Source organism: Dipodomys merriami, unplaced genomic scaffold (assembly GCF_024711535.1).
Source record: "Dipodomys merriami isolate MVZ:Mamm:240054 unplaced genomic scaffold, mDipMer1.0.p SCAF_415, whole genome shotgun sequence".
NCBI classification, from domain to species: domain Eukaryota; kingdom Metazoa; phylum Chordata; class Mammalia; order Rodentia; family Heteromyidae; genus Dipodomys; species Dipodomys merriami.
Window position 1 is genome coordinate 476,087 of NW_027205771.1, and position 24,536 is coordinate 500,622.

At 36.9% G+C, this 24,536-nt stretch overlaps 1 protein-coding gene across 3 annotated transcripts in view; it reads left to right on the top strand.

The window, feature by feature from the left end:
* The window catches only part of LOC138807199 (protein fantom), a 96,198-nt gene that overhangs the window by 45,234 nt on the left and 26,428 nt on the right, over positions 1-24,536 (top strand). For all 3 annotated transcript variants that reach the window (XM_069992769.1, XM_069992772.1, XM_069992771.1), the window contains exons 16-22: positions 3,890-4,041; positions 7,276-7,654; positions 9,567-9,757; positions 9,898-9,978; positions 15,796-15,894; positions 16,307-16,469; positions 16,793-16,860. In XM_069992769.1, coding sequence (XP_069848870.1) covers positions 3,890-4,041; positions 7,276-7,654; positions 9,567-9,757; positions 9,898-9,978; positions 15,796-15,894; positions 16,307-16,469; positions 16,793-16,860 — 1,133 coding nt within the window. The remainder of the gene's footprint in view (positions 1-3,889; positions 4,042-7,275; positions 7,655-9,566; positions 9,758-9,897; positions 9,979-15,795; positions 15,895-16,306; positions 16,470-16,792; positions 16,861-24,536) is intronic.

Here is a 24,536-nt window from a genome sequence, read left to right on the forward strand (position 1 = left end):
TATGTGTTGTATTTATGTACGTATGTGTAGTTGAGTATGAAGAAAAGTTAGAGCACAAAGCTAAAGAGAGCTGGAAGGTTGCTAGTTCAGTTAAGAGCTAAACATTATGACAAAGTGACATTTCTAAAATCTGAATGATGATCCATGGCAAAAAGGAAGGTTTAAGGCAGGGTAAATACCAAAAACAAAGATCTTAGGGAGAAACATACCTTATTGTAGGACAAACAAGGCAAGTACCTGGAGCAAAGAAACCAATAGAAAGGAACCAGACCATTTTTTTTTTTTAAATTGTATTTTATTTTATTTGAGAACATACTGTACAGAGGGGCTACAATTACATGGGCAGAATAATGCATACATTTCTTACCAAGCATTGCAGCCTCCTCCTTTGTTTACCCTTCACTTCCCTTCCCTGCCTCCCCCCTCCCCCCACAGACCATTTTTTTTTTATTTTTATTGTGAAAATACTGTACAGAGGGGTTACAATTACATGGGCAAGATAGTGAGTACATTTCTTATCAAGCATTGTAGCCTCCTCCTTTGTTTACCCTTCCCATCTCTTCCTATCCTCCCTCCCCCCCACCCAATCCTCCCCCCCTCCAAGTTGTAAAGTTCGTTTTCGACATGACAACTTGTACTTCATTGTTGCAACAGGTCCACCTATATCCTTATTTAAATGACTTGTTTTTCCCCTTCCCCTCCACAAATTATACCGACATCAAATACAGTGAAAGCAGGGTTATACTGTGGGGGAGGGACATACAAAGCAACAAAGAAATAATCTTATAATTACATTAGAAACAAATGCATGAAAGAAAAAAAAAAACATTTAAAATACGTATCTTAGGGTTCATTTTCCTAACATCACCTTATCTGACCTTTTCTGCTTGACTCATACATATACTAGATATTGCAAATAAGGGAAATCATGGGACCTATTTGGGCTTGACTTACTTCACTTAATATAATTTTTTTCCAAGTCTTTCCATTTCCTAACAAATGGGGCAATGTCATTCTTTCTGATGGAGGCATAGAATTCCATTGTGTATATATACCACATTTTCTTGATCCATTCATCTACTGAGGGGCATCTGGGTTGGTTCCAGATCTTAGCTATGGTAAATAATGCTGCAATAAACATAGTTGTGCTGGTAGCTTTAGTGTGGTCTTGTTTGTAAACATTTGGGTAAATGCCCAAAAGTGGGACCGCTGGGTCATAGGGGAGCTCTATGTGGAGTCTTTTGAGGAACCTCCATACTCCTTTCCAAAGTGGTTGAACAAGTTTACACTCCCACCAACAATGAAGTAAGGTTCCCTTCTGTCCACATCCCCTCCAGCATCTGTTGCTATTAGAGTTCTTGATTTTTGCCATTCTAAATGGGGTGAGGTGGTATCTCAATGTTTTGATTTGCATTTCTTTTATGGCTAGGGAGGTTGAGCATTTCTTCATGTATCTATTGGCCATCCTTCTTTCTTCTTCAGAGAAGTTTCTCTTTAAGTCATTAGCCCACTTATTTATTGGGCAGTTGTTTCTTTGAGGATTTGTTGTTGGGGGATTTAATTTTTTGAGTTCCAAGTATATTTTAGATATGAGACCCTTGTCCGTTGTATGGCTAGTGAAGATCTTCTCCCAATCTGTGGGCTTTCTATTGATCTTTCTAGCTATGTCCTTTGCCATGCAGAAGCTCTGCAACTTCATGCAATCCCATTTGTCCAACCTTTCTTTGATTTGTTGTGTTTCTGGGTCTCTATTAAGAAAATTTCGGCCTGCGCCAAGGAGACCTAGGGTTTCTCCTATTCCATCCTGTAATGTTTTCAGTGTCTGCTTTGACTCCGAGGTCCTTGATCCATTTGGAGTTGATTCTGGTGCAGGGTGATATATAAGGATCTAGCTTTAGTTTTCTACAAGTTGTTAACCAATTTTGCCAGCACCATTTGCTGAAGAGGCTGTCTTTCTTCCATTCTATTACTTTTAGCTCCCTTATCAAAGATTAGATGGCTATAGGGGAACCAGACCATTTATTGAGCCTCATAGGTTGTAGTAGAAAGTTTGAAATTATTTAGGAATTATATGAAAGCACCCTGAGTGCTGTGGGAAGATTAATCTTAGGTAGCAAGATAGGAATGTAGGGCCATTCTCACTTTATTGCACTGACTGTGGAAAGTGGTGCTGGCTTAGATTCAGATAGTTATGAACATATTGATAGGATTTTTTGGTATATATTTCATTGTCCTCAAGATTTGTTGGTAAGCTGAATGTGGGTCAATGAGAGAAATAGAGAAGGTGAGAATTTGTGGCATGGACCACTAGGAAAATGGCGATTCTATTTTCTGAAATCATGAAGACAGGGGAAGGAATAATCCAAAGAGGAAAGTAAATAATTCAGTTTTACACAAGATTGACCTGCCTATTAGACATCCAAATGGAGAAGTCAGGTATCAGTTGGATAAAATAGTCTGAAGATCTGGAGTATGTATATATACATACATATTATATATACATATATATATATATATATATATATATATATATTTAGCTAGGGCACATAAAGCGCAGGCTTTTGCCTTATTTGCTACTGACCAGCAAGGTTCTAGTAATCAAGAAACTTAGTAACTCATGTCTTATACAAAACTTGATGAAACCAAGTGCTGGTGGCTCACACTGGTGGTTACTCAGGAGACTGAGATCTTAGGATTGTGATTTGAGGTCAGCCTAGGCAGAAAAGTTCCTGTGAGACTCTTATCTCCAATGGACTATTCAGATAAAGCCAGAAATGGTGCTGTGGCTCAAGTGGTAGAGCATTAGCCTTGAACACAAAAGAGGCTCAGGGACAGCACCCAGGCTCCAACGTGAAGCCCCACAGCCAAAAATAAAAAAATGATGAATAAACTACAAATAATGTTTTATTAAACAAGAATAACAACAGGATAAACAAATATGTTTAAACACTATTTTTACTGACATTATCAATGACAGCGAAGATAGTTCATTTGTGGGCAGGAACACTATACTGAGGCTAAATGAACCTTTAGTATAAAAAAGAACATAAGTAGAACAGCAATTAACATATTAACATATTAGTTTAGTAGAAAGTTTAGTTGAAAAAATATTTTTTTTTTTTGGTCAGTTGTAGGACTTGAACTCTGGGCTTGGGCTCTATCCCTCAGCTCTTCAGCTCAAGGCTAGCTCTCTACCACTTACAGTGCTACTTCTGGTTTTCTGGGTGGTTTATTGGAAATAAGAGTCTCACAGCCATTCCTTCCCAGGCTGGCTTTAAACCGCGATCCTCAGATCTCAACCTCCTGAATAGCTAGGATTACAGGCATGAGCCACCACACCTGACTTACATTTATAATTTTGAAGTCACATATTGTAAATACTGGACTAGATTGAATGTATTTTTTTTTTAAAAAAGCACTACAGTATTCAGTATTCAGAAGAATCTATGAAGTATCTGATTCAGGGTTTTGATTTTTCTTTATATTTCAGAAAGACTGAAATTGTCAAAGAATGATTGAGGTACATGATTTATACTTAGTCTTTTAATATTATTATTGTTGTTGTCATTAAGTAATTGCACAAGAGTTTACAATTCCATAAATCAGATTATGAAGTACAATGCTTTTGGTCAATGTCAACCTTCCTTCTTTCTCCTCAGTTTTCTCCCTCCTAAGCCCTACCCTCAAGACACAGTCTTCTCATAATATTAACATATGGTGAAACTCATACTTAAATAATTTTTATCTCTGTTATTTGCCAGTCATACATTTGTGCAAGTCATTTTACTCAAAATAAAATTTATACTTTAAGCACCACTGATAGATTTTCTATCACCTTGTATAGTTCATTCATGATGCTGTTTTAACAGTGGGTTTTATTGATTTGTAGGGACTAAAAGAGACATCCCAAAATTTGGCACAGTGGAATACTGGTTCAGATTAAGAGTACCCATGGATCAGGCAATTCGACTTTATCGAGAACGGGCAAAGGCTTTGGGATATATAACATCAAATCTTAAAGCACCAGAGAAAAGTCAATCAGTAAGCTTCTTTAAGATCCTTTTATTACATAAAACCTTTATAATATTTTCTTTATATGTCATGTTTTAAACAGAAACTTTCTTTCTGTCTCTTAGCTAATTCACTCAAGGCTGGTGTTCTACTACTTGAACTACAGCTTTACTTCTTGGTTATTTTAAGTGCTTTCTTAGAGATAATAGTCTCACAGACTTCCTGCCTAGCATTCTTTGAAATGGGATCATCAGATCTTAGCCTCTCAAGTATCTAGGACTTAACAGGTGTGAGCTACCAGCACCTGACATCAAGTAGGCTTTTTTTTTTTTAACTCTTTATTTCTAAGCAATCATAGACTCACAGGAAGTAGCAAGACAATACAGAGAGACCTGTGTATGCTTTATTCTCTCCTAATTCTACCTGACAATATCAAAGGTAACAAATTAAGCTGGCTGTGTGGACTCATGCTCCTACCTACTCAGGATGCTAGAACAAGAGAATAATAAAATCAAGGCCAGACTAGATAACTTAGCAAGACCCTCAAAGTAAAATTCTTTTAAATGAACTGAGGACATCGTTCAGTGGAAGAATACTTATGTAGCATATAGTGAAAAAATTTCAGAAATTGGTATTAGTACATATTCTATTCATATTTTATCAGTCTTTGTATGCATTTGAGTGGGGAGGGAGCTAGCTGTTTTACGCAGTTTCCTCATGTGTATGGATTTTCATACAGCTATCACCACAATCAAGATATTTAGAAACATGTACTCAATAGTACTTTTATCATACATCATATTTCATTAGCAATTTTTTGTTAAAATAGGCAACTATGATTGGACTGCCACTTGCTGTACTTTTTTCACACTGTTCCCTCATGTTAAGTTTCTGAAATGCAAAGTAAAATACAAAATGAATATTTACTTGCCAAGAACTGGGAGCTTAAATGAAATTCCTCAGAGTAGCACTTCCCAAGCCTTGTTTCCTAGAGTCCTATTGACCATATTTCCAAATGGATTTTGTGATCCACTGATTGCAGAGAGCTATACAGAGGAGATATAGATTCTTGACTTTGTATGGAATGTGCATCTCAGCTTGAAGCAAAGTATGCATTTGTATTGAGTTACAAAGGGATAGAATGTACGAGAAATATCTGAATGTCTTACTCAAGTCATTATTATCTCACCTTTTTCCTTACAACTATCCCTCCCTCCAATCTATGGGACCTGGCTCCCAAAGACAATGTTTATGTTAGATGATTCCATTTTCTTCCATGCCCCACACAGTTACAACTAATGATTTAGGAATTTACGATCTCAACTGGGCAAATTAGATTCTGCCTTCCAAGATCTTTTTTTTTTTTTTTGAAAAGACACTTTATGCCTGGAACATGTATAATTGGGAGCTGTTGGGAACCATCTCCTACCATGTTAGTCACCAGAGGGTGAAAAATGAGCATGAATGGAGAAAATAATGAGTCAGTGAGTATTCAGAGAAAGAGGGAGGTCAAACAGTAAATTATGGTGTTCCCACTGCCTTTCTATGGCATTTCTGCTATAGAGATCCATGAAATACCCTTTTAACCTTACATTAAAATCCTGTCATTTTTATTTTTGCTATATGGCTTAGTTTCTATAGCTTTCATTTAAAGAAATATGACTGAAGTCCTGTAACTCCTGTTACTCAGGAGGTAGAGATCAGAAGAATTCTGGTTAAGCTAGTAAGAACCTAACTCAATGAGTAGCTAGGCATGACAGCATGTGTCTGTGGGCACAGCTACATGGAAAACCTACTACATAGGATGATTGGTGTGTCCAGGATGGCTCAGGCAAAAACATGAGACCTAATCCCAAAAACAACTAAGCAAAAGAGCTAGAAGTGTAGTTGACTGGTAGAGTGCCTGCTTATGGAAAATAAGTACATCTTAATTCTTAATTCAGGATTAATACAACACTGATTCCCAAATTCAAGATGGAATGGCACCTGCCTCCTAGAGATCATATTTCTCATGAGTACACTTGACAACACACTTTTGGAGAGACTAATACAGAAATGGGGATTTGAAATAAGGTTTTGTAGTGCAAAGGTTTTCAGACTCCCCAGTTCCATTCACTCTCCACAGCTTGAGTGAGGACTAGACCTGGGAAAGTTTTGTTGGGAATCCCTATGATCACTCCACAAAGGAGATTGTTACTGTAGCTCCATTTCTTCTCCAAAAATCTTCTCTTGGACTTAGAGATTTTTAATTTTGTGGCCAAGATTTGGAAGTACAAAGAGATTCTTATTTTTTGGCCAAGATTTGGAAGTACAAAGGTTTCCTTTGGGGTAGGGACTGCTCCAGCAGTAAACAAGGCCACTATCATTTTCTTTGTCCCATATTACACCTGCTCTGAATGGTTATCCACTCAGTGCCATTGTTTTCTCAAGTATTTGTGTGCTAACCATCTTAGTAATATCTGCAAAAGGGATCAGGAAGTAACTCCCAGCTTTGCCTGGTAACTTCTTTTTCTTACATATCTTCTGAAGCATCCTCCCAATTCTACCTTCTTATCCCTTTCAGGTTTATCTCTAACTTTGTTCTCTTGTTCATATCCTGGCTTATCTTGCCTCACATACCTGCTTCTTAAAAAGCCCAATGGTGCTAGGTGCTGGTGGCTCAGGCCTATAATCCTAGCTACTCAGGAGGCTGAGATCTGAGGATTGTGGTTTAAAGCCAGCCAGGTCAGGAAAGTCTATAAGACTCTTATCTCCAGTAAACCACCGGAAAAACTGGAGGAAGTGGCACTGTGGCTCAGGTGGTAGAGCACTCACCTTCACTGAACAGCTCAAGGACAGTGCCCAGACCCAGAGTTCAAGCCCCATGACCAACCCCCTCCCAAAAAAATAGCCCAATGGTTCAGAGTGGGGGCCAGTCCAAATATAACCAAATCATCACTGTGGCTGATCAGTGATACTCACTTTAATTTCTAGTGATTAAACAGGGTTGAAGAATACCCAAGTAAGCTTTGATTGAACACCAGCACCAATTTCCTCAAATATCCAGTCTCCCATTTTCACTGATGATGGCACAGGATCGATGTTCACACATGTTCTGGGGAATATTAGCTTTGAATAAGAATTGCAGGTTCTTTTACTGAAAAGTTAATTTTGAAGTGAAAATCTACAGTTTTGTCAATTTACATAAATTATATTGTTGGGGGTTTGACAGTTATTTCTTTTAATTGTATTATTTCTATAATATAAATATGTATGTTTTTCCAGTTAAGTCAGCAAGTACCCAAAACTGCTCAGCTCAGTTCAACAGATTCCACAGATGGCAACTTAAATGAACTCCACATTACAATAAGATGTTGCAACCAACTGCAGTCCCGAACCAGCCACCTTCAGCCACACCCATATGTTGTGTACAAGTTTTTTGATTTTTCAGACCATGACACAGCCATCATTCCCAGTAGCAATGATCCACAATTTGATGATCATATGTGTTTCCCAGTGCCAATGAATATGGATTTGGATCGATACCTTAAGTCAGAGTCTCTGAGTTTTTATGTGTTTGATGATAGTGATACACAGGAGAATTTTTACATAGGAAAAGTCAATGTGCCTCTGATTTCACTGGCACATGACAGATGTATCTCAGGTAAGCCTATGTTCTTGGTTCTGTGAAAATGTACAAAACAACCTAAATCATGCCTTTATATTTTGGATATCATCTGTTTCTAATTTTTTTATCCTCAGATACTCCTTGAACTTTTAATACTACATATATTTAGATATACACATATATATGCATGTATATAATTCCTTGCTAAGGATGGATTGTAGCATGTCCAGTACTCGGGATGATAACATATCTCATAATACTAATTAAAATCCCATTAAAAGAAAGTACCAGGTATTAACGGTTCACGCCTATAATCCTAGCTTATTCAAAAGGCTGAAATCAAGAGGACAAAAAAGTTAGCAAGTCTCATCTCAGGCATGAGGTAGTACATGTTTTTCATACCAGATATGCGAGAAATATAAATAGGAAGATAATGGTCCAGACTCTCTAGAGTCTGTTTCCCCTGCTATGTATACCCTCTGATGTCTCTACTAAGTGCTATTTATAACCACAGGTCTACAAAGCTTAATAGTCATCTAGTGATGGCTAAAACTATGCTAGAATACCTTGAGGTAGGAGACTTCCCTCCTTTGTGGATCAGTTTATGTTATGAGATGTGTTCAAAGTTTAAGCAGTTTATTAGTCTGCTTTAGCTTTTACTGTCTGGATTTGCTACTGCTAGGCCTCTCATTCATCTAGGGACAAATAATTACTGGAGTCCTCTTGGGTTTCTTCTGAGCATGCACATAGCTTTATATATACCCACTGCCTTCTACACCATAAGATATAAGGAAGATCTTCTCAAGGTCCACTTTGGATGTCTTAATCCTTTTAAATTGTTGCTTGGATTTCTGATCCTGATTGTTTGGCACTGTGATTGCTATTGTTTGGCACTGTGATTGCTATTGTTTCTAACAATTCCCAAGGAATAGAATTATCTATTTTCTGTTCCAAATAAAGTCAGTCTCCTTCTATAGAGGTCTATCCCATCCTAGTACACTTCTATAGCAGCCAGACCCAAGAGGGAAGGCCAAGAATAACCCCATAAACTCCTACTGTTTCTCCCGAGGTTCAGTAGATTCTCTTGCATAATTGCTTCTCAATTTGTTGTGCACCTTTGATCAACTTACTGTGATGATGTTTGCTGTTTCCTCCACTTTTCTCATTGCTTTTTAGGAAGAGTATTTACTGAGGCCTTTATATAGCAAACTCTAAAGTTTAAGAGTTTTGAGAGCTTAGGAATTGGGAGTTTTCTTAGCCAATCATTAAGAGAAATATCAACACGTGAACCCAAGGAATATGTACCACTAAACAAAAGTTATACTTGAAATAGATTTGTTAGTGACATATTTTCAAACCCCCAAATTACTACAGTAATTACAATTTGTGACTCAGATATATAGATTTAGCTAAGTGATCTTTTAGTCACTGCTATTTTAGGCAGTCTTATTTCACATTTTTTATATCATTATTTATTGATGGGTTACTGTTAGTTTGGCATAATTTAACAAATCCCTAGTAAACTATAATTAAAATCATAATATTTAATAATATAAAGACTTTCTTAGAAACAAAATTATTTGAAATTTTAAAGTTTTAGTATGTTTTGCTTTACAGACAGAAATACTCAAGCCAAAATAAAGATTGATACTTCAGCCATAACACAAATACGTCTTAAAGAAAGGCTAGGAGTTCTGAGTAATCTCTGAATTTAAGTGAATTAAAATATTTACAAGTTAATGTTCTCATTTTAAATCTATGTTAAGGTTTAACCTCTGAAAGAAGTCTGCTTGAAACATGAACCCATCATAAATCCTCTGATCTGTTTTTATTCTCTAAGACATTGGCATTGTAGGCAAAAGCCAAAATTGTTTTTAAAGAAGCTGTTTAATTCTTATGGTAAAACTATACTCCAACATTAATTAAAACTATTTTTACAATTTGACAGGGATTTTTGAGTTAACAGATCATCAGAAGCATCCTGCAGGTACCATTCAAGTTATATTGAAATGGAAATTTGCTTACCTTCCACCAAGTGGATCAATAACCACTGAGGACATAGGAAATTTGCCACAGGAAAACGAGCCAGAAGCTGTGCAAAGACTACCTTCAACACCCTCTATTAGCACGTTAGTTGCAGTGAGTAATAGTGACCTTTGATTTCCTTTCAGTTTTTAATATAAACTTAACACCCAAACAAACTCTATCAAAATAGCACTATTATGTTATCTAAAAAGTAATCATCATCATACTTAGTATGACATATTGGTTTATTTTAGGCACCAAGACCTAAACCAAGACAACGTCTAACACCTGTGGAGAAGAAGGTGTCTTTTGTGGACATCATACCACAGGGTTCTGTAAGTAGTAAACACTCAAACTCATTTTTTTTCTGTAACAAGTTTTAGAAATTTGTTTTTAAAAAAGGTACAATGGAACTTCTCTCATTTAAATGGAAACGAGTATAAAGTACATCATTTTCCTGTAAAGATTCTTGTATATGTATTAACTCATATTTTTTTATTGTAAAGATACTGTACAAGGGGTTACCGTTACATGAGTAAGGTAATGAGTACATTTCCCATCGAGCATTGTTACACCCCCTCCTTTGTTTTTCCCTACCATCCCTTCCTCCCAACCTCCCCAGCTTCTCCCTCCCCCACCCCTAAGTTGTAAAGTTTGTTTTCAACATAGTATCTTGTACATATCATTATTACAATGGGTCAGCCTGTATCCTTATTCAGCATATTGTTATTTGCCTTCCCCTCCCCAAATTAGAAAAATGTATATACAAGATGCAGGACACCGTAATCAAATACAGTGAAAACGGGTTATACCATGGGGGAAGAACATACAAAAGAAACAAAAAAAAAATCACATAGTACATTATAAGTACATTAAAAACAGCAAGAAAGATAAAACCTCTTGTGTCCCTATCTTGGGGTTCATTTCGCTTAGCATCATCTTATATGATCATATGTACATAGCTTTTGGCCTTTTCTGCTTGTCCCTAGACATATACTGGTTATTGCAATTAAGGAAAACCATGGAACCTATGTTTCTTTGGGTCTGGCTTACTTCACTTAATATAATTTTTTCCAAGTCTTTCCATTTCCTAACAAATGGGGTGATGTCATTCTTTCTGATGGAAGCATAGAATTCCATTTTGTGAGTGTGTGTGTGTTTGTGTGTGTGTGTGTGTGTGTGTGTGTGTACACATGTGTGTGTGTATACCATATTTTCTTGATCCATTCATCTACTGAGGGGTAATATGGATTGGTTCCATATTTTAGCTATGGAGAATAATGCTGCTATAAACATAATTGTGCTGGTAGCTTTAGTATGGCCTTGTTTGTGATTCTTTGGGTAAATGCCCAAAAGTGGGATTGCTGGGTCATAGGGGAACTCTATGTGGAGTCTTTTGAAGAACCTCCATACTGCTTTCCAAAGTGGTTGAACAAGTTTACACTCCCACCAACAATGCAGTAGGGTTCCCTTTTGGCCACATCCCCTCCAGCATCTGTTGTTATTAGTTTTTTTTTTATTATAGCCATTCTAACTGGGGTAAGATGGAATCTGTGTTTTGATTTGCATTTCTTTATGGCTAGAGAAGTTGAGCATTTGTATAAACTCTTTATATTTATTGATCTTAGCCCCCTCATGGTCCTATCTCTCTCCCCAGCTACTGTCCCAGTCCTCTGCTCCCATTTACAGAACTTTTAAAAAGTCTTCAGATGGGTACCGATGGGTCAAGCCTGTAATCCTAGCTATTCAGGAGGCTGAGATCTAAGAATTGCGGTTCAAAGCCAGCCTAGGCAGAAAAGGACATGAGACTCTTATTTCCAATTAGCCACCAGAAAACCAGAAGTGGAGCTGTGGCTCAAGTGGTAGAGCGCTCGCCTTGAGCTGAAGAGCTGAGGGACAGCACCCTGGCCCACAAAGGGAAAAAAAAAAAAAAAGTCTTCAAAAATGATGCCTGAATTCTGTCTCCTTTTCTTTACAGTTCATTTGAACTTACTTCAGTCAGGCTTTTATCTTCATAAAACCACTCTTGGTAATGTTACAGAAACTTTTTTTTTTGCCTTATTTAGTAGTCAGTGTGTTACCATCTTACTCTAGAAAATGTGGAATAGTCACCTCCCTCATGACATGTAGACTACTTCTTCTTCTTCTGACCCCTGGAATATCATGCTAGTTATCCTCCAGCCTTACCAGTTATCTCTCCCACTTTCTTGGACCAGATCTCTAAATGCTGAAGTGACTTGGCAGTCAATCTTCAGACCTCTTTGCAATCTGCATCCACATTTAGAGATCTTATCCAGACCCCTGGCTTTAAAAAGCATCTAACTATATGTTGACATTCCTGTATCTATAATATCTTAACCTCACTACTGAATCCTGTATTTATTTCTTGTTGCTTATTTCATATACAATAGATACTCTAATGGAAATTTAAATTTAACATGTCAAAAACCTAACTTCTGAACCAAGCATCTTAAAAATGTTTGCCTCTTTCAGTGTTTCCCATTCTTAGTAAGTATCGTAATCATTTGCTCAATTGTGCAAGCATGATATTTTGGAAGAATACCTATGACTCCTATTTCTTATACCCACATTCTATTCATGTCCAAAAGCTATCAACTGTAGAAACCTTGAAATTATGTTGAATATTCACATCATCTATTCTGTTACCATTCATCACCATCATCTCCCATGGACCTTTTAAAAATAATTTTTATTGAGATTAAATGATTACACAAATTTTACAAATTTTACAGTATTGTGAGAGTGATACTTAAAGTCACAAACACATTTTAACCTTCACAAGGCAAATTGTCATTATCCTGATCTATAGTTTTGAATTCTATAAGCTTTGACAACACAACTATTTCTTCCACATCGGGTGATATGTGCAATTCTTTCCTTTTGCTTACTGTAAGCTGTTCCCTCTTTCCCTCTCATTCCCTCCCATCACTGCCCTTGAGTTGCTTAGTTCATTTTCATCAATGTCCAGTGCAGCTGATGGGCCCCTCTGTTGTATATTTTCCCATTTCCCTCTGATTCTGTGTCCTCCTCCTAGCTTCCCTCAGATGTGCGCATATATATATATATATATATATATATATATATGTATATATATATATATATATACCATATATGGGTCAAGAACATGGAGTCATTTCATAACAATATGACAAATTGAGTGGAGGTCCTTTGTCAAGTCCTGTTTACTTTGTCATATCTCCTTGCATTTTTTTTATTTAACATCCTCAGATTAGGGAGACCATGTACTGTTTGTCTCTCTGCTCTTAGCTTACCCTGCTCAAAATGATTTTTTTCTAGTTCCATCCATTTCCCTGCAAATACCATTATTTTGTCCTTTCTAACAGATGCATAATATTCCATTGTATATAGGTACCACAATTTTTGGATCCATTCATCTATAGTGGGGCTTCTGGGTTGTTTCCATATTTTGGCTTTTGTGAACAGTGCTGCAATTAACATAGAGGTGCATATGTCCTTGTATCCTGATTCCTGTTGCTCAGGATAAATGCCTAGGAGTGGGTGGTATGGCTGGGTCATAGATAGGTCTATATTTAGCTTTCTGAGGTAGCTCCGGACTGCTTTCCAAAGTGGTTTGATTAGTGTACATTCCCACCAGCAATGCAATGGAGTTCCTCTTTCTCCACATCCCCACTAACATTTGTTGTTGGCTGAATTTAGGATGTGGACCATTTTGACTAGGATAAGGTGGTAATCTCAGTGTTATTTTTATTTGCATTTCCTTTTCATCCAGGGATGATGAACATTTCCTCATGTGTTTCTTTGGCATTTTTATCTCTTCTTCTAAAACGTCTCTCTTTAGCTCCCTTGCCATTTAATGATTAGTTTGTTAGATTTGGGAGGTATTAGTTTCTTGAGTTCTATGTATATAATGGATATTAGACCCTTATCTGATATATTGCTGGTAAATATTTTTTCCCAATTAGTTGGTGTTTTAAGGTAGTCCCATTTTGTTGAGTCTCTCTCCAATTCGTTGTGACCCTGGGACTATGTTCAGGAAGTTCCTGCCTATGCCTATAAGGTCAAGTGTCTCTTGTACTCTGTCCTGCAGTAGTTTCAGAGTTTCAGATTTGATGTTAAGATCTTTAATCCATTTTGAGTTGATGTTAGTGCATGGTGACAAGCTGGGGTCCACTTTTAGTTTTCTGCATGTGGCAGAAATAGCACCAATAGTTGAAGAGGCTATGCATCTTTCACTGTATATCTTTGGCTTCTTTGTCAAATATCAGCTGACTGTAAGTATGTGGTTTTATTTCTGGATCTTCTAATCTATTCCATTGGTCTTTAGGTCTATTTTTGTCCCAATACCAATCTGTCTTTGTTATTCCCATGGACCTTTTAAAAATGCTTCTAGCATATAGCTTCCATAATAAAAGGACAGAAACCTTAAGCATGCAGCTCCCTGTTTACCTATGTGTCTTATGTTCCCACCACCCCCAGCAAAATAAGTCCATCATCTTAAGGTTTACTATACTACCTGGCATATACAAAGCACTTAATACATATGTGCTAAGCAAATGAATTCAATAATTATAATTCAGGATGTTTATGGCTAGAATATATTGAGCACTTCCTACATGCCAAGCACTAAGATGAATGCTTTTCACACATTAGGCTCATTTAATGCTCACAATAGCCCTATGCAATTCATACTATTTGAATGATGAAGACAGTGATATTTAGAAAGGTTAAGCAACTGCTCATAGTCAAGATAGTGGAGCTAAAGTTTGAACACAGGTACTTTGAATCCTAAGTAAATGGTCATTCATATTTAAAAAGACATTTATGTAGAGATGTAGTAATAGATGAGTATGTGATTACCATTATTCAGTCATATCTAAAAATTGTGAACAAGTTAAATTTATCTGACATTAGAAATATACATCTGTATCCGTTTCTTTTATGTTTTCTTGTTCATCTTTTACATTTCAATATTGAACATGTCTACTTTTAAAATAGTAAAAATTAAAGACTATTTAAACTTAACATCAGTTTTTGAACTAGAAAAATTGATTATAAGAAAGCTGAGAATGTGGCTTAGTGGTAGATTGCTTGCCTAGCATGCATGAAGCCCTGGGTTTGAGTCCTCAGTACCATATAAAAAAAAGCCAGAAGTGGCACTATGGCTCAAGTGGTAGAGTGTTTGCCTTGAGCAAAAGAAGCTCAGGTACAGTGCCCAGGCCCCATATATACACACATATATATATATAATATACATAAATATATATATATATATATATATATATATAAAATATGAGGTGGCAGAGTAGCTTAAGACACCTGTTTAGGAAGTGCCACATCCTGAATTCAAACCCTGGTACCAGCCTCTCCTCCAAAATTATTGACAAGTTATTTGATATAGTAAGATGATATTGATTATAGGAACCACATGCCTATTTTAAGAGATATGTTATTGAGTTATAATTACTGATTATATAATCAACATAGAATATTAGAAAATATATTTTAGAAAGCAGTAAAATAAAATCAGACTTCCTGAAAACTGTAATGCAGAGTTGTGAATTTTCTGCCATATTTTTTCCTATAGAAACATATACATACATACGTTTGATTAAAGGGTTTTTTTTTAACAAAACTTTAAACAACTTTAAACATCCTGTTCCATAGCTTACTTTACTTATCACTTTTTGATGTGTTCTGTGAGGTCACCAACTACAGATCTACATCATAATGTTTTCATGGTTACACAGAACTCAGGTATTAGAATGTACCATATTTCAGTTAATGGCCTATTATACATTTTCATTGCTCCCCACTTTTTTACTGTAATAAGGAGCCCATGGACTATGCTTTCATTTGTTAAAATGTATATGCATATATTTTGAAGAATATTCACTTGGATGTAGCTCAATGGGTGGGAGAGAGGGGAAGGAAAAGGGAAAGGGAAAGAAGAAAGGAAAAGAAAAGGGAACATCCACCATGTTTGTTGAACTATAACTACAGTATCACTGAATAGTGATCATATTTCTACCAATTTTATTGACACATATGTATATATATTTATATATGTATTTATGTAAAAGGTTTAGAATCATTTGGGATTTAGTAGTAAATACAAAATAACATGCATTCATGTTTTCACTTAATACAAGGAAACGTCTATTCCTCCAGAAGATTTGAAAGAAATTTCACAAGAAGAGCAGACACCAGAAATGGAAATTATTATGCCCACTGTTTCACATATTGCCCAGGTATGCATTTCTATTTTTGAATGATTTAAGTTGATTCTTAAGAGACATTGCCTTGTGAGCATTGTCATAATTCAGGAAATCATAACATTTACCGTATTTATGTGACTATCTTGCAGTAAAAAGATAAAATACGACAAAGGCAACAGCTGCAATTATACTGATATTGGTGTGTAATAGAAGATCTGTAATTTAAAGTCAAATTATGGCATCCATGCATTTTTTATTCTTTAAATAAGTGCAAATCTGAATATACACTGTATTTGCATTTCAGTAAAATTTAAATGATTGCTTTATAATGAGTCTCTCATATATAGTGCATATCTCTGTATTTGTCTCAGCTACATGTTTATGTACGTGCTTCAACAAAAGTAAAGTGTGGTGTAAGCAATAAATACAGCTTTGCTTTCCCCAGGTTTCACAAGAAAGTAGTGGAACTAAGGCAAAAGAGAATACTGAGAAAACACAGCAAGGAAAAGAAGATGACTTTTCCTTGCTGTCTGAGGGCCAGCTCGCAGAGCAAAGCCTAGCTTCTTCTGAGGATGAAACTGAAGTCACAGAAGAATTAGAACCAGAAGGTAGCTCTTTAACATTATTTCCTTAACTCATTGCTATCTTTAGTCTATTAGAGCTTACCTCACAGAACATTTATAGTAAACTCTACCTCATGATACCTATTTCTTGACAGAAATGCTGGGTTACAGCTCATTCTGCCTGCTTAGTATGGCTAGGTAAAGTTATTATATCTCTTCTTATATTATCTTGGAGTTCATAGAATACAAGTGTTAATATCCACAATTTGTTTTAACTGCTTTTATATTCTTTGGGTTCAATATTATTAACTGGATTATTATTTAGTCTTGACTTTTAGGTTAAATGTTGCCCTCTTATTTCTTAACAGATGAAGATAGATCAGATTCTGATAGTGATGACTGTATTATTTCAGGCCCTGTGTTCAAGAATAAACAGGTCAGTAGCTGATGCCAACAGTATGTTCTGACATAAGGCTATCTTTTGTTTGTGTCTCATAATGAAAATCTTAAGGCAGAAATACTTCTGGAAATTTTTTAAGTTTCTCATAGCCAAGTTATTATCTACTACAAGACAGTTTTACTTATGGTAGCATTATGTAATAGACTGTAACATAGGAACTTGCTAAAGCCAACTTCCTTGACTTCTTTCCAGAGTAATATACAAATTAGATATTGGATCAGATCTGAATTTTTTTTAAAAATTCGTATGTTCCAGGTACCAGTGGCTGACATATTATAGCCTTAGATACTCAGAAGACTGACATCATGAAAGTCAGATTTGAAGCCAGCCCAGGCAAAAAGTTTTATTTTTTTATTTATTTTATTAAGACCCATTCTCCATCCTGGCGCCGGTGGCACATCTGTAATCCTAGCTACTCAGGAGGCTGAGATCTGAGGATCACGGTTCAAAGCCAGCCCGGGCAGGAAAGTCCTTGAGACTCTTATCTCCAATAAACCACTTGAAAACCGGAAGTGGCACTGTGGCTCAAGCGGTAGAGTGCTCACCTTGAGCTGAAGAGTGCAGGAACAGCACCCAAGCCCAGAGTTCAAGCCCCACGACCGACAAAAAAAAAAAAAAAAGACTCATTCTCAACCACTAGCTAGGTGTGCCAGCATGCAAATGTCATCTCAGCTATGTAGGTGGCTAAGACTGAGATGATCATGGTTTCAGGCCCGCCTAGGCTAGCTTCTTCCCAACAGAAAGAACAACATAGTAATACCTGTCACCCCAGCTATAGAAACAAGAGGAAAATAGGAAAAAAGAATGGTCCAAGCACAGGCCTAGCAAGACCCTGTCTCAAAATAACCAATGCAAGAAAAATACTAGAGGTATGAGTTCTCAGTGCAGTGCATGCCTAACAAGCACAAGTCCCTGAGTTCAAACATCAGTACCAACCAAGAAAGGGAGTGAAAAAGAACTCAAAATATAAGGTTGCATTTGTCATAAATATTTCCAATGATAAATTGTTAAGGTTATTTTTGACACAAACCTTCATAGAAGATAATGAGTCATCTGCAGGTATTTTTTGCTTGAGAACTGTATTTTAAATGTATAAAGGGGGCTGGGAAGGTGGCTCAGTGGTAGAGCGCTTGCCTTGCATGCATGAGGCCCTGGGTTCGATTCCTCAGCACCACATAAGCAAAAAGAAAAAAGCCGGAAGTGGCACTGTGGCTCAAGTGATAGAGCGCTAGCCTTGAGCTGAAGAGCTGAGGGATAGCGCCCAGGCCCAGAGTACAGGCCACAGGACCAGACCCAAATAAATAAATGTATTAAGGAATGTATAAATAGTATACTGTTTACCAGAACATTTGTTATTGTGGAGGGAAAATTTTTTTATAAAATAAGTGAAAATAAAGCTTATCATCTATATTAATTTTTCTTTTTTTTAAATTTATTTTATTGTGAAAATACCGTATACAGGGGCTACACTTACATGGGCAAGATGACGATTACATTTCTTATCAAGCATTGTAGCCTCCTCCTTTGTTTCCCCTTCCCATCCCTTCCCATCCTCCCTCCACCCCCCCATCCTCCTCGCCCCCCCACCCACCAAAGTTGTAAAGTTCGTTTTCGACAAAACGACATACTTCTCATTCTTGCAGTCGGTGCACCTATATCCCTATTTAAACGACTTGTTTTTCCCCTTCCCCTCCACAAATTATACCGACATCAAATACACTGAAAGCACGGGTTATACTGTGGGGGAGGGACATATAAAGCAACAAAGAAATAATCTTATTAATGCGTTAGAAACAATCACATGAAAGAAAAAAAATTAAATACATATCTTAGGGTTCATTTCCCTAATATCACCTTATCTGACCTTTTCTGCTTGACTCAGACATATACTAGATATTGCAAATAAGGGAAACCATGGAAGACAGTCTCTTCAGTAAATGGTGCTGGCAAAATTGGCTAACAACTTGTAGAAAACTAAAGCTAGATCCTTATATATCACCCTGCACCAGAATCAACTCCAAATGGATCAAAGACCTCAAAGTCAAAGCAGACACTCTGAAAACATTACAGGATGGAATAGGAGAAACCCTAGGTCTCCTTGGCGCAGGCCGAAATTTTCTTAATAGAGACCCAGAAACACAACAAATCAAAGAAAGGTTGGACAAATGGGATTGCATGAAGTTGCAGAGCTTCTGCATGGCAAAGGACATAGCTAGAAAGATCAATAGAAAGCCCATGGATTGGGAGAAGATCTTCACTAGCCATACAACGGACAAGGGTCTCATATCTAAAATATACTTGGAACTCAAAAAATTAAATCCCCCAACAACAAATCCTCAAAGAAACAACTGTCCAATAAATAAGTGGGCTAAAGACTTAAAGAGAAACTTCTCTGAAGAGGAAAGAAGGATGACACATGAAGAAATGCTCAACCTCCCTAGCCATAAAAGAAATGCAAATCAAAACAACACTGAGATACCACCTCACCCCAGTTAGAATGGCAAAAATCAAGAACTCTAATAACAACAGATGCTGGAGGGGTGGACAGAAGGGAACCTTACTTCATTGTTGGTGGGAGTGTAAACTTGTTCAACCACTTTGGAAAGGAGTATGGAAGTTCCTCAAAAGACTCCACATAGAGCTCCCCTATGACCCAGCAATCCCACTTTTGGGCATTCACCCAAATGTTTACAAACAAGACCACACTAAAGCTACCAGCACGACTATGTTTATTGCAGCATTGTTCACTATAGCTAAGATCTGGAACCAACCCAGATGCCCCTCAGTAGATGAATGGATCAAGAAAATGTGGTATATATACACAATGGAATTCTATGCCTTCATCAGAAAGAATGACATTGCCCCATTTGTTAGGAAATGGAAAGGCTTGGAAAAAATTATATTAAGTGAACTAAGCCAGGCCCAAAGAAACATAGGTCCCATGGTTTCCCTTATTTGCAATATATTAATTTTTCTAAAATGAGTCATTGGATTTCTTTTATAGAATGTCTCCTCTATCAGTGAAATTACAATACTTTTGTTAGCTACTCTTTCACACATTCTTAGCTTAGTATCCCTACACACAGAACATGTCTTTTCTCTGTTTCATGGAAGCATATGTGACAACAGAGCACCTCATCTGTCCAAGTTTGTACTATATAATTGTGACTTACAACAAAATCATCTAGTCTATGGCAACCTGATACATGCAATGTTCCTAATCAGCCTCATCTAACCTCTGGTCTAGGTCTTATCTTCATTAGGTTGTGTACCTTTTCATCTAGTCTCACCACAAGAAGCAGTGTCCTGCAGTGGTGACATTCCAAAGATGGGAGAAAAAAAAATAAAAAATCACATGGCTTCCAGTGCAAGGAGATATGCACCATGTTTCAGTCATCCAGAACACTCTTTTGCAGCCTTTCTGAGCCACAGACTAAAGAGTTTACATTTTATCCTATAGTAGATACTAAGACTATGCAGTGGTTAATTATACTTTGTAAACACTACTCACCTAAATTTAACTTTGAATGTCTGGGAAGGTTTTGTCTAAATCTTAGCCTAATGATTCTCAGCTGGGGGTGCAGTTTTGTCTGCTAAAGAACGTTTGACAAAAATCTCTGGAGAGATTTTTGGTTGTCACATTTGGAGGAATTGGCTACTGGCATCTAGTAGACAGAGGTCAAGGTGGCTGCTAAACATGCGTAAGTGTTTAGAGCCCATAAAAAACAGTAATGTGGCCTAACAAGTCAGTAGTGCAGAGGTGGAGAAATCCTGTTTTATACCTATAGTGGAACCATGTACATGTCTACAGTGTTGCTAGCATCACAGTGAATTGTACATTGCTCCTAATTAAGAACAAAACCATGAGTTAAAGCTTTTTGTACGAAAAGCAAGCTCTAAACCTCTAAAATTGTTGAGTAATTCTATTGCACACATGTAATTTCCTTTGTAGCAAACTGAGTGGGGTTTTCTTCATGGAAAGTATGTGTTACTTTACTACAGCTTAATATGGTTTTCACTTCCTGCCCAAAATAACCCTTGCTATAATGGTATCTCAAAAATGTGAACATCATTTACAGCATCCAGTTCTTCATGCCTCAGTAGCCACTAATCAGCTCCCATTAATTTTTAAACTCTGAAACTTCTCTGAAAACATATGACCAGTGTCATATGTTAATAGGTGAAATCTGGTTTGATTAAGTTATACACCAAATATAGCAAAATAGCATAATCTGTAAGGTTAGGGACAAAACTTAAAATCATCATCTGGAGACCCAAAATCACTTTCAAGGGCCTTCTCCTTAATAGTCTAACTTTTTCCTCCTAGACTCCATCTCTTAAAGGTTGCATATACTATACTACCTCCAGTATCACAAAGCTGGAGACCAATCCTTTAAAAAAAAAAAACCACCTTTGGAGAGCATTTCAGATCCAGACTACAGCAGAATGTATTGCTGAATGCCTTCTTTGTAATATCTCTTTGTAGCAGTTAATTCACTATATTTACTGAGCCTTAGGCAGACACAAAAGAAGTGATCCTTTCCCATCAGGGATTCACAATCTTCCAACCCTCCATATCCACAGATTTTACACATTTGTGGATTTAAACGTCAAAAATATTTGAAAACAAATACATCTCTATTGAACATTTTCAGGTGTTATTCTCATTATTCCTTAACATAAAAACTATTTCCACTGTATTGATTTATCATAAGAAGTCTAGACATGATTTAAAGTATGTGAAAAGATAAAATTTATCTACATGCATTCTACACCTTTGTCTGAGACAGGGTCTTGCTCTGTAGCCCAGACTAGTGTCAAACTTGAAATTCTCCTACCTTACTCTCCCAAGTACCAGGACTATCTATGTGTGCCACCATACCTAGCTTGCTTCACTGTTTTCCTCTGAGGAGGAGATTGTCCTGGAACCAGTGCCTCAGGTTATGAAGAAGTGGCTGTGAAAAGCATGTGATCAGTGCTGTGGGAGCATTCAGAGGGAAGGAGTGCCTGAGTCACCTTGAGGGGCCTTCATCAAGGGGCCTTTTCAAACTCTCCAAAGTTGGTAAAGCTTGAACCAAGTGTTGAGGATGATAGAAGTTAAAAAGTTGGGGAAGGATCTTTATAGACCAGAGAAACAAAGGGCATTTGAATTTAGAGAACATGGAACATGTTCTGAAATTCAGAATGCTTTAGGATGGGCCAATCCTGTTATGATGCACAGTATAGGATGAAATGGTGACCACAGCCCAGAGCATTGTGGTCTCTGAGGTTTTTGTTGCTGGTGAGGAAGGGGTCTGTCTATACCTATCTTGCCCAGGCAGCTCTTGAACTACTAGGCTCAAGTAATCCTCCTACCTCGGCCTCTTGAGTAGCTGGTTCTACAGGTGTGTGCAACTACTCCCAGCTTCTTCTGAGGCGAGATCACACGTTCATAAAACAAATATTTTATGAGTATTTGCCATGTTCTGTGCCTTATTCTTGAGACTGGAAATAGAGCAGTAAGAAAGATAGGCTCCTGTTCTTAAGGAGCACTCTGTGGATGCATTTTTTAAAATGTTGTCAATAATGTAAAAGACATATTAGGTAATCCCAACAAGATAAAAAATAATCAAATAACCATATTTTATAGTTATCCTTGCCATACAAGGCTTCATTTAAGAAATTGCCTTGATAAGTTGCAAAATTAGATCTAGTCTTGTCCTAAATATCATTGGTGCCAATTACACTATGACTTTGAATTCTCATATCACCGCATAAGCAATTTAAGATCCATTCCATTTCTTCAAGGTACAGAATCTGACAGCTCAAAACAAAGGAGGAGGTAACAATGCTTGATAGGAAATGTACTCATTGCCTTACTCATGTAACTGTAACCCCTCCATACAGTATCTTGACAGTAAAATATATACACTAAAAAATAATCTGACAGCTCATAGACATTTCTTGGAAATGTTGATCCTTACTAAAGAATCTAGCAGATTTCCCGGGACTTCCACATATTACTTGGTTCTTTCTCCTTTCTTCATGTCTGTGATCTATAATTAATCATAGATTACTTCATTTTGTTTCATTTCATTTACAACATTTATGAGCTTCACTTTGTCAGTATGAAATGCTTGTCCCCTCCTTTCCTTTCCAAAGTGGTATAATTAGTGTTAGCATCTTTTTTAACAGACTACATAAAGTTTAGTGGCTGGATTCAATCAAGTCATTAACATAATGTGCTACCCAATTTGCCCCTATCTCTCTTCGTTTCCCGGACATCAAAGTACCACAGAGTGCAAGTGTAATTGGGCCTTGCTGGCCTGTCAGATCCCGTCAGCCTGATGACTGCTGCTTTTGCTAGAAAGCTTCTAGGCATGATAATTAATGGGGGTGGGGTGAGTGGAAGTCTGAGAAACATAAAACTTTGGACATTTCTCTATGAATATTTTATTAATTTGAATAATCAGAAGTTTAACAGTATCAATTTGATGTATAATACATTGATTAAAAGCCTTGTTTCAGGTCCTCAAAAAAGATGTCAAAGCTGAGAGCTTACATTTGCCATGGCATGAAAAAAATTATCCTTTTTGCATTATTTCCAATTTTATCATTTAAAAAATGCATTTATTTTTCACAACAAAATGTATTGCATCAGCTCACTGATGTCTTTAAATGTGCCCACAAGTGAAAATGGGAACTCACAGGTTGAACAAAAATCGGCTCTTCTGTTCAGTGTATATGTGCATTCTTCTTTCTCTGTTCCTACTAACAGCAGTTTTGTAAAAGCTTCCATCCCCAGTTGGACTAAATTGTGATTCTACCTGGAAACCAGCTTCTCTAAGCAATAAGCTGGCATTCCCAGGTGATTGCATTAATGATGTCTGGCAAATATATTTTTCAAACTTTGAAAGTCAAAATGCAAAAGCAATGTGCTACTTCTAAAATTCATATATGAAAAAGCATTAAATCATTTCAGAATCAAACATGAAATTCTGCCAGCTGGTAATAAGCCCTTCTCAATGTTTTACACATTGAAGCTTAAGATAGGTCTTTAAATATATTTTCCTAAACAGAAAATACTCTCCAGATAGCAATTGCTTTTAACATTATTTTTATGTTTTTAACAACTTAGTATGTCTAATATACTATGAGCATCTTTCCATAGACGTATACATAGAAGCGTGAATAATATTCCATTATGTGGCTGTTGACACATTAAATAAATTAAATGTGCCTCTTTTGATAGCCCATTGGGTTTCTACCAGATTTTACTAATACAGATACTTCTGGTCCAAATGAACTTTTTTATTTTCAGCAGTACTAGAGGGTTTTTTGGTTTGGGGGGTTTTTGTTTGTTTGTTTGTTTTTGTTTTTGTTTTTGTCGGTCATGGGGCCTGAACTCTGGGCCTGGGCACTGTCCCTCAGCTCTTCAGCTCAAGGCTAGCACTCTCTACCACTTGAGTCACAGCACCACTTCCAGCTTTTTTTTTTTCTCTGCTTATGTGGTGCTGAGGACTTGAACCCAGGGCCTCATGCATGCAAGGCAAGCACTCTACCACTGAGCCACCTTCCCAGCCACCCAGTACTAGAGTTTGAACTCATGGCCTTGCACTTAGTAAGCAAGTACTCTAACACTGAGCAACACCTACAACCCAGAACTTTTTTTT